Here is a 13,747-nt window from a genome sequence, read left to right as displayed (position 1 = left end):
CAAACTAACTGCGCACACTGCTCACTGAAGGCATGCTCACTACCCGGGCCCAATACAAGCAAAATGCATCTTAATTTCTTGCCAAAAGTTCTCAGTCAGAAACAGAGGAGCTTAAATTAGCAGAGGCACTGTGTTGTCCTAATGCAGAGCCAGCAGCAGCCAAGCCCCTGGAGTAGGCTTTGAACCATTTACCAGCCTCATGGGTGAACTGGGAGTGCAGGGCAGCAGTGGCACCAGCGCTGCTAGAAGTGGCACGGTGCTGAGGAGAGGAGCTGGGGATTTTCAGAAGCAGAAGGGACCCTGAATATGTCTAACTGAGAGACTAAACTGCCCCAACCCTTCTCTCTTTCCTCCACACCAGGCGTTTGCACTGCACTAGAAACTACATCCACATGCACCTGTTTGTCTCCTTCATGCTGAGAGCCATGAGCATCTTTGTGAAGGACGCGGTCTTGTACTCTGGGTCGGCTTTGGAGGAGATGGAGCGGATCTCTGAGGAAGACCTGAAATCCATTACTGAAGCACCTCCAGCAGACAAGTCACAGTTTGTGAGTATTGCCAGAGCAGCCAGCCCCTCTAAACCTCATACCTCTGTCCCTTCTATTCAACTCCTCATCTTTTTTCGGTGGTGTGTTAAACTATCACACATTTTTATTGCAATGGGTAAGTGATTGATTTTTGACCTGGAGCTCCTCTCTGTGGAAGCCACAGAGGCACTGCTGTGCTGTAACATCAGTGCCATCAGACTGGCAGCCAGAACAGAGCACAGCCTTGGTTCAAGGTGTTTTGGGAGAGTCCTGGCCCTGATTCCAGGTCTAGAGCAGAGGTAGCTTGTGAGGAAGGTCAGCAGTAGGCATCGCTCTTCACTTCAAACCACAGCAGGTTGCTCCTGATATCATTTATCATTCCCATTTCTGATAAAAGACTTTTTAGAACAGACACTGGAAGGATTTTATACTATCACAAGAACAGACAAGTGTTCTTGCATCTGCATAAAAGCCGATGTCTGCATTAGTCAACTTGGTGTCCCTGCAGTCAACACTGATCTGGTCAGCACAGCCAGTGGTCAAGAGCATGATTCACCACATCCCAGAGTGAAAACTAAAGCAAGGTCAGGTGAACTTGGCTCAAGAGGTACTTGTGTCTCATCACTGCACAGAAGGCTCAGACATCTGCACTGTCCGTGTCCCTGTGGGGGTGAAGCCTGTCCTCAGGTTTTGAAGTTCTCCCTACCTGCTGAAGCTGTTTGCTCTCCTCATCTCTGGCCTCATCACAGACTTCCCAAGGGCTGAGCCTAGATGTGGCAGCTTCTCATCCACACACTGCAGGGTGCTACAGAGACAGGGGGAAGGTTTTCACTATCTAAGATCAAGGATTAACTTCAATGCACACCCCAAAAAAAAAGAAATCCAAGCTAGTTCAAGCATGCCAATAGAACAGCTCTAGCAATGTGGCACTGCAGCCCACAGCACAAGCTTTTTTCCTGTGTGTTCAACTTGGCTTCCTAAGTGCCTTTCACAGCCCATGCCACTGGCCACAAACACCCCTATTGTCTGAGTTTCATACAGTGGCAGCAATCGCAGCAGTTGTCCCACAGCAAACATCCTTAGATTGCTGTCCAAAGACAGCTGTTATGCCACAGACCCCTTCAGGGAGCTGTGCCCGTTGACTCCAGCTTAGGACCCGTTCTGGAAATAGCCAAGGTCAGCTTTTACTGAACAGCTCCCTTTGCACTCACTTGGCCAGTTACGTTATGCTCCAGCGCGTCCCCAAATGTTGTTTCAGGTTATGAACAAGAGGGGTTATGTCTAAGCATAAAATCAGCATATGCAAAGTGCCCTTCTGTGTGTCCAAGTCTCCCCAGATGGAAATTTGCAATCATGTTTTCTTCCCATTTAAGAGATCCATTTAATTAATTTGGCAAGTCTCTGGCTGGAGCACTCAGTGCGCTTCAATGCACTCCCTATTTGAAAAGAACACAAAATATTTCACGGCATTGTTTTCTGGTTTTCCTTGGTGTGGACTCATTATTAGGAATAATTAGGATAATGTATTTCATTATTTGAATATTAGCAATTAAACAGCATTTCCCATTCTGCTGAGTTGAAAGGCAAGTGAGTGATGAAGGCAACAATTAATTATTTCTCTTGTTTCCAGTTATTGCCTGCCGCTCTTTGTGTGCGGGTAGATTATGATTTTTTGTGAATATATAAGTTATTGCTCAGCCTGGATGGGGATTTCTTTTAATTGACCTTCATTCTATTCCATCCCACTTTGTCTGTAAAAGACAATAGATGCATATGTGTCCATGTTTATATATATATGTACATATATATATAATTTGTCCATATCCATTATGATTGGCAAATGATTAGCATAAGAGCTGGACGGAATAAAAATTCCTCTTTTATTTACAAGATGTATATAATTCATATTTTCTGCAAGCTGCTTTAAAGGCTACAGTGCTTACTCTATATTCCTGTCTAAGTAAGGGACAGCATGGAGACGTGCTGCTGCTGTGGGATGAGTTTGGTAGCTATAGGTGTCCTGTGAAGCCGGACTACCTAAACTCCTAACATCTGCACTGGTAGGATCCATCCCACATTCACAACAGGAGGTGCTATATGTCCCTTTGTACCAATTAACCCTCACTTTGCAACCTAAGTGGGGTGAAAAAGGAACAAGGGTAGTTTTGCCCCACTCTGCAAGAAGTCATCTAGCATCTTCCCACTCGGTGAGGAGGGATGGGCAGCCTGGAGGACACTGCCTTGGACACCCATGGCAGGATGTGGCCATCACTTTGCACAGTGCCTGTGTCTCTCCATGGGCTATGGGGGTGTCACACTGCCAGGTGATGGAGGTCCAGGTGAAGTGACTGGCACCAGGTCATCCAAACCAAGGACACTTGGCCATCGTCCTTTCTGTAACATGACCAAGAGTCACGGGGAAAAGAGGAAACCCAGAAACTCTAAAAAGTGGGTGAGTCCCTCAATGCTGGGCTGGGGGAGAGTCTCAGGTCACCACCTCCCCACCTGTACCCAATTCTCCCCTCTCACCTGCTGTTGGAGACATGAAGCCAGGCAGAGAAGTTTCCTTCCCAATTGTTCATCTCTTCTCCTCTCACACTGACTCCCCTCCATGTAAAAGCCCTGCAACAGAGCTGTCTGATCTCTTTTTTCCCTTTCTCCTTCTTGTTTCCCGACCCATCTTGGCAAATATCATGGATTTACACAGAACAGGAATTTCACACCGTGTTTTAGCATAACCCCGTCTTTCTGTGGTCATTGCAGGTGGGTTGTAAAGTAGCGGTTACCTTCTTCCTCTACTTCCTGGCAACCAATTACTACTGGATCCTGGTGGAAGGGCTCTATCTCCACAGCCTCATCTTCATGGCATTTTTCTCAGAGAAGAAGTATCTTTGGGGATTCACATTATTTGGCTGGGGTAAGTCATGGCTGCTCCTTACAGATGACCCACCAGAAGATTATTGCAGGTGGTCTTTGAAGCAAAAAATGTAGACCCAGGGGAAGGAACATAGACAGAGTGAGCATCAGGGACACGGTGGCTTTTTCAAGGGCGGGTGAGCTGTGTGGTGAAGTTTTTTAACATTTCTAAATTGTGGTGTTCACTTCCCAGACCTCTGGAAGGATCAGTCCAGCTGATGTTAGTGCACTCCCTGAGTTATCCCCAGCTCTGCCAAGTGCCTCCCGCTGAGTACCCAGCACCGAGCTGGAGGGGGTGGAAAGTTGCGCGAAGCTGTGAGCATCTGCTCCCAACGGCAGACCTCAGCTCTGATTTCCTACCTCTGATCTCAGTCACTGTAAAAAGCTCCTGAGGTTTCACGAGTGCTGGAACACCAGGAGAAGCCTGCAATTTGTGGGAAAGCCGTTTCTTCCTTTTTTTTTTTTTTTCTTTTAACCCAGGCATCTTTTCATGGAGTAGAGAGAAAGGGGGGGGAAGTGGGTGCAGGGGGGGTGCTCATTAGTGGGAGGCGTTGTGGGCACAGGCATTTCAGACGAGAATGTGCTTTTTGTTCACTTCTGGCATCAGCTTTGGCTTGCAAGCCTTTATGAGGTGCTGGTAGGCTGAGGACAATAAAAACACTGCCCACGGTTGTCTGAAGCATGTGGACTGGAAGGGAGAACAGGAAACATATTAGATGATCCTCGAGGACGTAACTATGAATAATGGAGTGTAGGTCTACAAAGGAGCTTACAGCAGGAAAAACCTGCTCAGAGGCATCGATGGTTACCTCTAAACCGTATGGCCAAGGAGTTCTTCCCAGCTTCCAAGTCCAAAATGCACCTGGCCACATCCTGACTGCATTTTAGGGCAAGATTAATGAGTGCACCACACCACCCCCATTCGAGGACATGTCTTCTTCCAGAAGAAAAAAAACAAGTTTTTGGGTGCTGAGCGACCCATGGTACAATCAAAGGTTTGGACAACCAGGGCATAGGTACCCACAGTCTGGGAAAAGCCTTTGGACATAGAAAGAAAGTCTAGATATGTTGCATGAAGAAATATTAGGGCTCCAGGAAGTGGATGGCAGGCTACTATCGTGCTTTGCCACTGTACATAGCCAGTGTCCCTAACAGTGGAACTCCAAGCAAGCCAGATGATAATGTAAATCTGAGTTTATGGAGAATTGCTCTTTTTTTGTTTGTGAGAACATGCAAGTGATTCATCAGTCCAGGGCGGTCCAGCCTGCAGGACTCTCTCCAGCTTTTTTCGTTCCACACTCTGCTTATGGGGCAGCAGGGGACCAAAAGCTCCTTTCTAACCTCATGTTCAGCTGGTGCACAGGACAAAAACTGCTGGTGCTGCCCTGTGACAAGAACAGGAGGTGTAATGTCAGTCCCGAAGTGGGCATCCATCTCTCAGGTAGAGTCAAGTCCCCACCAGCCAGTAGGTTTGGGGGGAAAATAAATAAAAAGAGATATTCTGGAGACAGAGAGTTTGTTACCTCAGCTGCAGTGAGAGAAAAGAATTTAGATATCAGCTCTTTAAAACAAACCAGCAAACAAACAAAACCAAATAAATCAACCAGCAAAAACCCACACCCTCTTCCAAAGTTTCAAGCTATGTAAAATGTGCTCCTCAGAAAATGGCACTGCGCTGTATGGAGCAGACTTCAGGAAGCAATTCCCCAGAGCAAATTCTGGAAGAGAGAGAAGCAGTTGAAAAATAATGCCATATGTTTAACAAGAAAAACCAACTTGATGCTGCTCGTAATGCAGCCAAAGGAAAACAGTCTAACAGGCATGGGTTCCTCTCATTAATTCTTCCAACCACTGCCAGAGTATAATCATTTTATCAGAGCAACCACAAAGCTGAAGTCACACCTGTCACAACACCAATCATCTGTGTGCTTCCAAAAGTTTGAGGCTGCTTAATTTAAATTCCTCTGGAATGAGAACATAGGATCCCTCCAGTTGCATTTGTTTTTGCTTTGTTTTGATTAGCATGATAATGTACACACACACACCCGCACAGACGTATTGCTTTGATAGCTTTTGGGCACTGGAAAGGGCAACCCAATCCAAGACCCACTGGAGTCAGTGGAAAAACTCCAGTTCCCTGCAGTGGGCACTGGATCCTGCCCATACCACAGCAATGAATGACAGGGAATCAGTGATAAATAATTATGACATTCCACATAGGTAGAGAAAAGACATTTGCCCCAAAAGCTGGGATTTTTTTAATTTTTTTTTTGGTTGTGCAACAATAAACAAGGGAGGATTTATCCTGCCTGGAAATTTCCAACGTGGGGGAAGCAAAAGTCACCCTGCAGCAGCTTATTTCCAGCGGAAACCAGTACATACAGTTATTCTGATGTCAGACCCAAAGATTTCGGCTGAGTTTTTTCAGTCCACATCCTCACTGGCACAAAGGAGCAGGGCTCCATGCAAGTCCACAGCACCCTTCTTGCAGTTGCAGAGGAGGCACCGATGACAGACAGGAACTTGTTCCTTGCCAGCACCCAACAAAAATAAATAAATAATGGTATTATGGGCAACAATAAATTCCCCAGCAGACTTCAAGTTCCTTGCAGCTGTTTTATGAAGGAAGTCTAAGAAGCATGACCAATAGCCAGAAAACCCAAGCTGATTCCACTGGCATTTTTCCTTCACACCGCGTTAATTCCCCCGGCTGGACCGCACTGGCTTTCAGCTACGGTGCAAATGAGCATTGGAGGGAGACCTGAACGAGACAAACAGATCCACGTGTTATTGTCAGAGGTGCTCAGGTCCAAAAACCCGTGATGGGAAGCCCCGCGTGGTAATCTATGCAGAAATCATCCTTGCCTGAAAGCATTCCTACTTAACAGGGCAAGAGGTGTATGTAAGTGTTATTGGTCCCATTTGATATGAGGAAACTGTGACAGAGAGGGGCTGAATAAACACTCCCTATAAATTCAGAGGTGTTCAAATAGCAGGGAACAGAGACCAGATTTCTCCAGGCCTACATAAGGTCTTTATTCATGAGCTTTCTTCTTCTAGCAGGCGCTTTGCAACTGCCTCTCTAACTCACAGCTTTGACACATGCACGAATGGCACATTTCCACGTGCCAGGACACGTGTGCAAGGAAGGTGGCAGAGCAGAGCAGGGGCTGGGATGGACACCAGAATTTGTGCAGCTTGAGGCCTGCACTTTTGCTGTCTGATAGGGTGATGACAGAACCATAGAATCATTTCAGTTGAAGACCCTTAGGATCATCAAGTCCAACCCTTCCCAACCCTGCCACCAAACCACGTCCCTAGGCACCACATGGCACCCACACGGCTTTTAAACACCCCCGGGGATGGCGACTTCACCACCTCCCTTTCCACGCCTGACTTTATAGCACCTGCATTGTACACACTGTGTGTAACGACTGGAAATGCACAGCGCATACAATGTGGATTCTGTAGAAGTCGCTCACGGCATCGCCACCCCGCGGGGTTCATCCTGCATCACGCTGGTCGTGCGCACACCGTTTGGGGGAGGACGAGCATGCGCCCACCTGCACCCACACCCCTCTGCACACACAACCACTTAGGAGGTCACGGGATTTTTTGGAGGCTTCCTTTCCTTTTTCTGGCAGGTTGCCCAGATGCATTTAATCACAAGAGGAGCTGCATCCTCTCGGGCATCTGCCTGTTTGTATCTTTACGTGTCTAACTTTGAGGTTTTTTGGTTAATGGCTCTCCCATCAATGGTTGCTGTGAGTGCTCAGTAGTAGTATTGTCCATCTCAGGGCATCACTTTCACGTGGTGACACCAAAAAGCCAGTCATCACCCTCTGAAAGTAAAAAGATGCTGGAGGGAAGACTAAGCCTCCTGACCCTGCCTTCGACAGACTGGTTTACCAGAGGGGGAGGAAAAAGCTGAATTCTAAAAAGCACCTGGAGGCCCAAGCTCTGCATGTTGCATTGATGGAGAGAGAATCTAAAAATGGGGCAGAGGAAAGGGGAGGGGGAGGATTCATTCCACATTCCGTAAATTTAAGAATATTTATGACTGTTCACACTGAAAATAAGAAGCACGCTAGAGAGACAGAAAGACAAACGTAGCAATAAAACTGGTGCCAGGAATTCATTTTGTGTGTTTTGCAGAAAATGTCAAGGATCCTTTTCCTAAGCTTGCCTGCACAGAGTGAGGTGGCAGTTGCAGAATAAATACATGCATAGATATAATTATTTTCTCCTGCATGTGTTATTGTTGCTAGGAACCTTTAACACAACACAGCATTAATAGGAATGGGAATGGTGTCATTTTTGAAATACAGGACAGGCTAGCGAGGAAAAAGTATGTGTCAAACGCATCCAAATCTCTGAAACAATCCATCCTTCAAAATTATAGCTTCACCATAACGGGTGAACATCCACTGCCTATGGGCAGGCAGCAGGCACCCGAGCCTCTGAAGGCAGAGGGTGTAAAGGGGAATGTGACTGCTGCTATCAGTAGTTACAGCATCTGAGCCTCGGGTAGCTCTGCCAGTCGTTTGCAGCACGCACGTATTTTTCATAGATGGGTGATTAACAGTGAGAAGGATATAGATGGTGCTTGTTGCAATAAATCATCACCTTCCCCAAGCCCTCAGCTTCAGCACGCTCATGGGCTCCCGGTGCAATAGGTTAAGTATTTTCTATCCAGTGCCAGCCATGGCAGGGGATTGTGAAGCAGGGTGCATTCCTTATAAATGTATCTTTGTAGGCAGTGCTGGTCCTGAGTGAGGCTCTGTGTTTAATTATTTATGCTTTCTTATATTACCGTGGCATTTAAAGGTTCCAAGCAAGATAACGGCCCCGTTGTCCATGTGTGTACGAGACAGGCGTCCCTGCCCCACACCCCAGCTCAGGAAAGCGTCCGTGGTCAGGAAAGCCTTTAAGCACTCTAATGAGACTTAAGTGCATGCTGAAAGTTAAGCGTGTGCTTATGCACGCCGAGCCCCAATGAGCTTAGACTGTGAACAGCATATTTACAGTCATCGGTGATAAATGTCGCCTTTATTTATTTTTTAATTTTTTTTTTCACCTGAAAGGGGTTATTCTTCTGGAATTTGTGGAAGCTACTGTGGATTTGATCCTGCCTTTTAAGGGAAGCCAGTAGGGGACTCAGTTGTACAAATAAAGCAGAACCGGACCCTAAAAAAATAAATAGAAGATTGCATTTGGATATTGGTGATTCTCTTACTTTTTGCAGGGAAAAGACGATGCCCAGTGTAACTGTGCTGAAATGAGGATGGTTCCTTTGGGAGTGAACCTTGGGCTAGAGCATTTTGCAAGTATTACGCTGAATTCCAGCATTTGTCTGCTTCATGCAGCAAGTTTCTCACACTTAACAGAGTTTTTTATCCATCCAGGCCAGAAAAAATCAAAATGGAGTAAAGAAAAATTTGTAGAGAGTTAGGACCTATGAAAGAGCCCTTGACCTTTCATTCCAAAAAAAAAAAAAAAAAAAAAAGACATTAATTTTTCCCTCCAAAATTTCCTCCTTCAGCTCATTGCTACTTCTTATTTCTCTAGCCAAAATATCAGCCAGGCACTGCCTTGGCGCCTCTTAAAAAATATCAGTGGTGTACATAGGGCATAGGGCAGTGCAGTTCTTTCAGGGGCTTGGTTAAGGCCCATAGGTGAGTTCAATCTGCATGCCACATCAATTTCTGTACATTAAATGGGTCAGAATTTGTTTTCCCAGCCTAGAGGCCAACTGGGGTGATGGCACAGCTTACACTTATACAGCTTTGCTCTCCTTCTACACCACTTCTCTTCCCAAAATGGACGGCTTGAACCACAAAGAGGGGTTTCTGAGATGGCTGGGAGCTACCTGACAGTTAAACAATGTGTGAACATGGAAAGTTGCAAAAGGCATGCCCAGACCCTTTTTCGTTGCAGCCACCAAGGTGTTCTGGATTCAATGCAACTTTCTGGCATACTCAAGGCCATTTTCAGGGCGATACAGTCTGAGCCCAATTCTAGACCCACCATTCCCTGAATCCAAAGGAAAGGAACAAATATGTTGGGAAAGATGCACTATACAAACCCCATCTCTGCTTTGAGTTGAATCATTTATGTAGAGCAAGCAGCGGTCACACAGGTTCAGGCTATACAGGCTACATCCCCATACAGCAATGCTTAGGTACAGGAATGTGACCATTTGTCCTAAGTCCATGACTCACATTGGGTCCATTGACCCCAGATCAACGGGGCATCTCCAGGCATGGCTTAGAATATAGCTTAAGCTTAAGCAAAGCAAGCTGCTCCATATTGAAAACCAGGAGACTTTAGTAGGGTGGACTTGTCCAGGCCATGCCATTTGGCCTCCATAAAATGCTCCCTTCTCATCCTTGGTTTACCATTACAGTGCTTGGACCACAGAAGAGATAAAAAGAACAAGATTTAATGGTCCAAATGCTTTAATAGTCCAAATGGCTTTAATGGTCCAAATTATGCTTGAATATTTTAAAGCTCCTTCTTCCACATTCCCCTATCCTTCTCCAATTGGGCTTATGCTGTCAGAGTCCTCTAATTCCCCTGCTCACCCCGTTGATCTGTGTTTCTTTCCAGGTCTCCCTGCTGTATTTGTTACAGCGTGGGCCAGCGTGAGAGCCACTCTAGCCGACACAGAGTAAGTCCTGTTGGGTTTCCTTTTCTTTCTTTCACCTGTGATGCCTTCGTGGGGCTTCTGGCATAGGTGACTTTGTGGGTGTATCACAAGGATAAAAAGAACCAGAGAAAGCCAGAATCACTTCCTACTATGAAATTAGCAACTCTTCTCTTCTCTTCTCTTCTCTTCTCTTCTCTTCTCTTCTCTTCTCTTCTCTTCTCTTCTCTTCTCTTCTCTTCTCTTCTCTTCTCTTCTCTTCTCTTCTCTTCTCTTCTCTTCTCTTCTCTTCTCTTCTCTTCTCTCCTCTGCTCTTCTCTTCTCTTCTCTTCTCTTCTCTTCTCTTCTCTTCTCTTCTCTTCTCTTCTCTTCTCTTCTCTTCTCTTCTCTTCTCTTCTCTTTTCTCCTCTCCTCTCCTCTCCTCTCCTCTCCTCTCCTCTCCTCTCCTCTCCTCTCCTCTCCTCTCCTCTCCTCTCCTCTCCTCTCCTCTCCTCTCCTCTCCTCTCCTCTCCTCTCCTCTCCTCTCCTCTCCTCTCCTCTCCTCTCCTCTCTCTTCTTTTTTTTTTTCTGTTGGGGGTGAAAGTTAAAATGGGTCCAACTTTCCTGGTTTTGCTTTCATTTTACAGAAATTAATAATGTGAACACCTACAGCTGTTATCCCTGGGGCTGAAGGAGATGTTTCACAGCCAGGCAGGGGCAGGAATGGCTTGAATCATGAAGGAATGCCCTGCAGAGCATGGGTAGAGATCAGTCATTCCCTGCTTCTTCCAGTAGCAGAGCTGGAAAGCCCTGCATGAAGCTGGGTGGTAGCAGGTTCAGCACAGCCACAGGAGATGCCTCCACACTGAGGAGGGGTGAAGCACCTCTTCACTGCACAAGGTGTGGGTGCCAGCATGTCCTTAGGTTTAAGAAGCATTTGTACAAACTCATGAGATAAATTCTTCCAGACGTATTAAATAGTAATGTTCTGGCTCAGAAAGCCATCCTGAACTGCAGATTGTTGGAAGAATATTCTGGAAAAATGTTACTACCTTCTTGTCTGTTTCTCCTTAAATATCACTTTCTGGCTACTGTAGAAATAGGATGCCGAATCAGCTGTTTCTTTGGTCCTATACAAACACCCCAAGGCCTACTATTCTTGCATCAAGCTGAAGGAAGCATCCATAGCATCAAATCTTCAAGCCCAACACAACCATGTTTGCCTCCAAACAGCCCAACGTTGACCACAAGGCAGGTTTCTCCTACACACAATGTGCCATTAAAAATTTGGGGGTCCCAGGCAACTTTTCCAATGACTTTGCCTAGGAAGAGACTGCTTTGCAAAGGGGAGAAAGCCAAGCTCCAGGCTCAGAAGGACCTGGTAGCACAGCTAGTGGAGGATGACGCATCTGCATTGGCTCAGGCTCATCCTTGTACAGCCCTTCAGTCAGCACTGGTGGTTTCTCTGCCCCTGTCTCGCTTTCCTTGAAGAGTTGCCTGGGCAGTTTGGCCCACGAAATGAAAACTGCAGCTGCCATGTGGGGGCTGTCTGGCTCAGATAAAGAAAGGCCTGTGGCAGTCCTCTCTCTGTGGTTGGAGAGAATTCAAACAGAGTAATTAACACTGAGTGACCTTATTCCATGGCTGCTGGAAATGCCTGGGAGGAAATAGTGTCCAGCCCCTCATCAGCAGATGGAGAACCATAGATGAACATCCATGCCACCAAGAGTTTGCCCTTTCAGTCCTCACTTGGATAAGGGCGGGAGATGAAAAGAAGATAAAGACTTTTATGGGGCATGTCTGGGTCTTGGTGTGACTGCAGGGATGAAGGAAGCACAGGATCTGAATGTAGAAAAACAGAATTATCCATACTACCACATACTCGGACAGAACTGATCCCCATGCAAAGTCGCGTAGGCTTATTCCAAGGGGTAGCATTAAACTAATTCAGCCAGTGCAAAACCCAGCACAGCCTCTCTTTTTTTCATGAAAACCAGAATACTTTTCGTGCATTTTTTTCTCTTAAAGAGATGAAGAAGAAGTGGAAAAGGGTGGGTTCCTGCCCAGAAGGGACAGGTCTTGATGACTGTGGAAAGAGCTGTTCCACCATCTGGAGAGCATAACTTTAAATGCATTTAGCAGGGGGTTCAGTTCTGAATGGTGTAACAGCAGGAAAAAGGGCTCCTTTGGAGCCATGAGGACTGAAGGCAAGGTTAGATCAAGGTCTTTCCAACCCAGCAGGCTTTGGAGGAATCCCATCCTTCGAGGGTGGATTTACCCAAGGAGACAGCGAGTCTGTTGCTCCTTGTAACCAATTATTTCCTAATGGGATCTCAATCTCTTCTCAGGTGTTGGGACTTGAGTGCTGGCAATTTAAAATGGATTATTCAGGTGCCCATCCTGGCAGCTATCGTGGTGAGTACTGGCTGACTGCAATGGTGGGAGGCTGCATTTGACGGTGTAGGCACAGTGCAGAGAGTGGGGCCAGGCTACCCTGCTCTAATTACCTTCTAGCACAGCTCCTGCCTTAGGTGTGGAGTCTCAGCATCTCCAGTTTAAGGGCCTTATTTTTGACCTGTCTATAAGTTCAATAGCTGCGTACAGCAGTGGGGTTATGTGCAGTTTTGTTTTGCTTAGGAGAGAAAGATGGCATGACCTAAGACCTAAAATCATTAACGAAACAAATATTCAATATAATATTGACAACCCATGTGATACTGAAAACCCCCAGGGGTCTTAACACATTCTTACCATGCATCTGCATTGGGAAGCACTGTTATTGAGTTCATGAGGGGCATTTGGTGGGTCATGTGTTTGCTTGAACAAGGTCCTAATTAGCTTGAGAAGTTGCTTTCACAGTTTTCAGTCATTACCCTTGTTCCTCCTTCTGTCTTTCCCTATGGTTCTCCATTATTCCATCTTCTGATAGTTAGGTAAGTGCAAGTAAAAGAGCTTTTCCCCACCCACATATCCTAGCTCCCCATTACATACATCCAGGAGTAGCTGAGCAGAGTCAGTAAGAATCTCTTTATAGTCTTCAGAGGGTTTTGCATTAAGCTCTGTGTACTCTGCACTGACTCACAAATCAGGAGGCCTTGGAAGATGATCAGTGTGGGTGAGAAGAAAGTCAGTCCATCTGCATATAAACACCAGGAAAGTTTCTGAGGTAAATGTGATCATATGTGTGATTAGGTGAGCTACTTTGGATTTGATGGGGTTTTTTCTTCTTCAGAATTTCCTTTTGGTGGAAATTCTCCACCTGGCCCTAGTAATCAATTCTGTACCTTGGAAGAAACGAATCACCAAGCCCACAGTGTGGTCATTGGAAACAAAATAGTAGGATGGAGAAGAAAGTTCAGATAGTTCAATGAGATGAATGCCAGCAACCCCATTGCATTTAATTTAAAGCCCAATTAGCAGAGGAGAAAGAGCTCAATTGAGGCTTGCCCTTGTAAAAATAATGTTTCTCCATGAGGCTCTGCTCTGCTTGTACCTTGGCTATTTGCAAATGCAGCTATTTATCATGCAAAAATATTCTGTGGGTTGTTTCTGTTTAATTTCTGTGGGTTCATATTGTTCACTTGGCTGCCTTTTCAATTCCCACACTGGCTGGTCATATGTTGCTGGACTAAGTTATGCATTTTCTGGATGTACTTGCAGAGAATTTGAAGGCTGAGGG

At 46.0% G+C, this 13,747-nt stretch overlaps 1 protein-coding gene across 2 annotated transcripts in view; it reads left to right on the top strand.

Moving 5' to 3' along the window:
* The window catches only part of PTH1R (parathyroid hormone 1 receptor), a 124,137-nt gene that overhangs the window by 93,711 nt on the left and 16,679 nt on the right, over positions 1-13,747 (top strand). For both annotated transcript variants that reach the window (XM_082753457.1, XM_082753458.1), the window contains 4 exons: positions 362-548; positions 3,291-3,444; positions 10,053-10,113; positions 12,417-12,483. In XM_082753457.1, the coding sequence (XP_082609583.1) occupies positions 362-548; positions 3,291-3,444; positions 10,053-10,113; positions 12,417-12,483 (469 nt within the window). The remainder of the gene's footprint in view (positions 1-361; positions 549-3,290; positions 3,445-10,052; positions 10,114-12,416; positions 12,484-13,747) is intronic.

The sequence above is a fragment of the Aythya marila genome (genome assembly GCF_965140915.1).
Source record: "Aythya marila genome assembly, chromosome: 2".
Taxonomy (NCBI): Eukaryota; Metazoa; Chordata; class Aves; order Anseriformes; family Anatidae; genus Aythya; species Aythya marila.
Note: the sequence above shows the minus strand (reverse complement) of the source record. Positions and strands in the feature narration are given on the sequence as shown.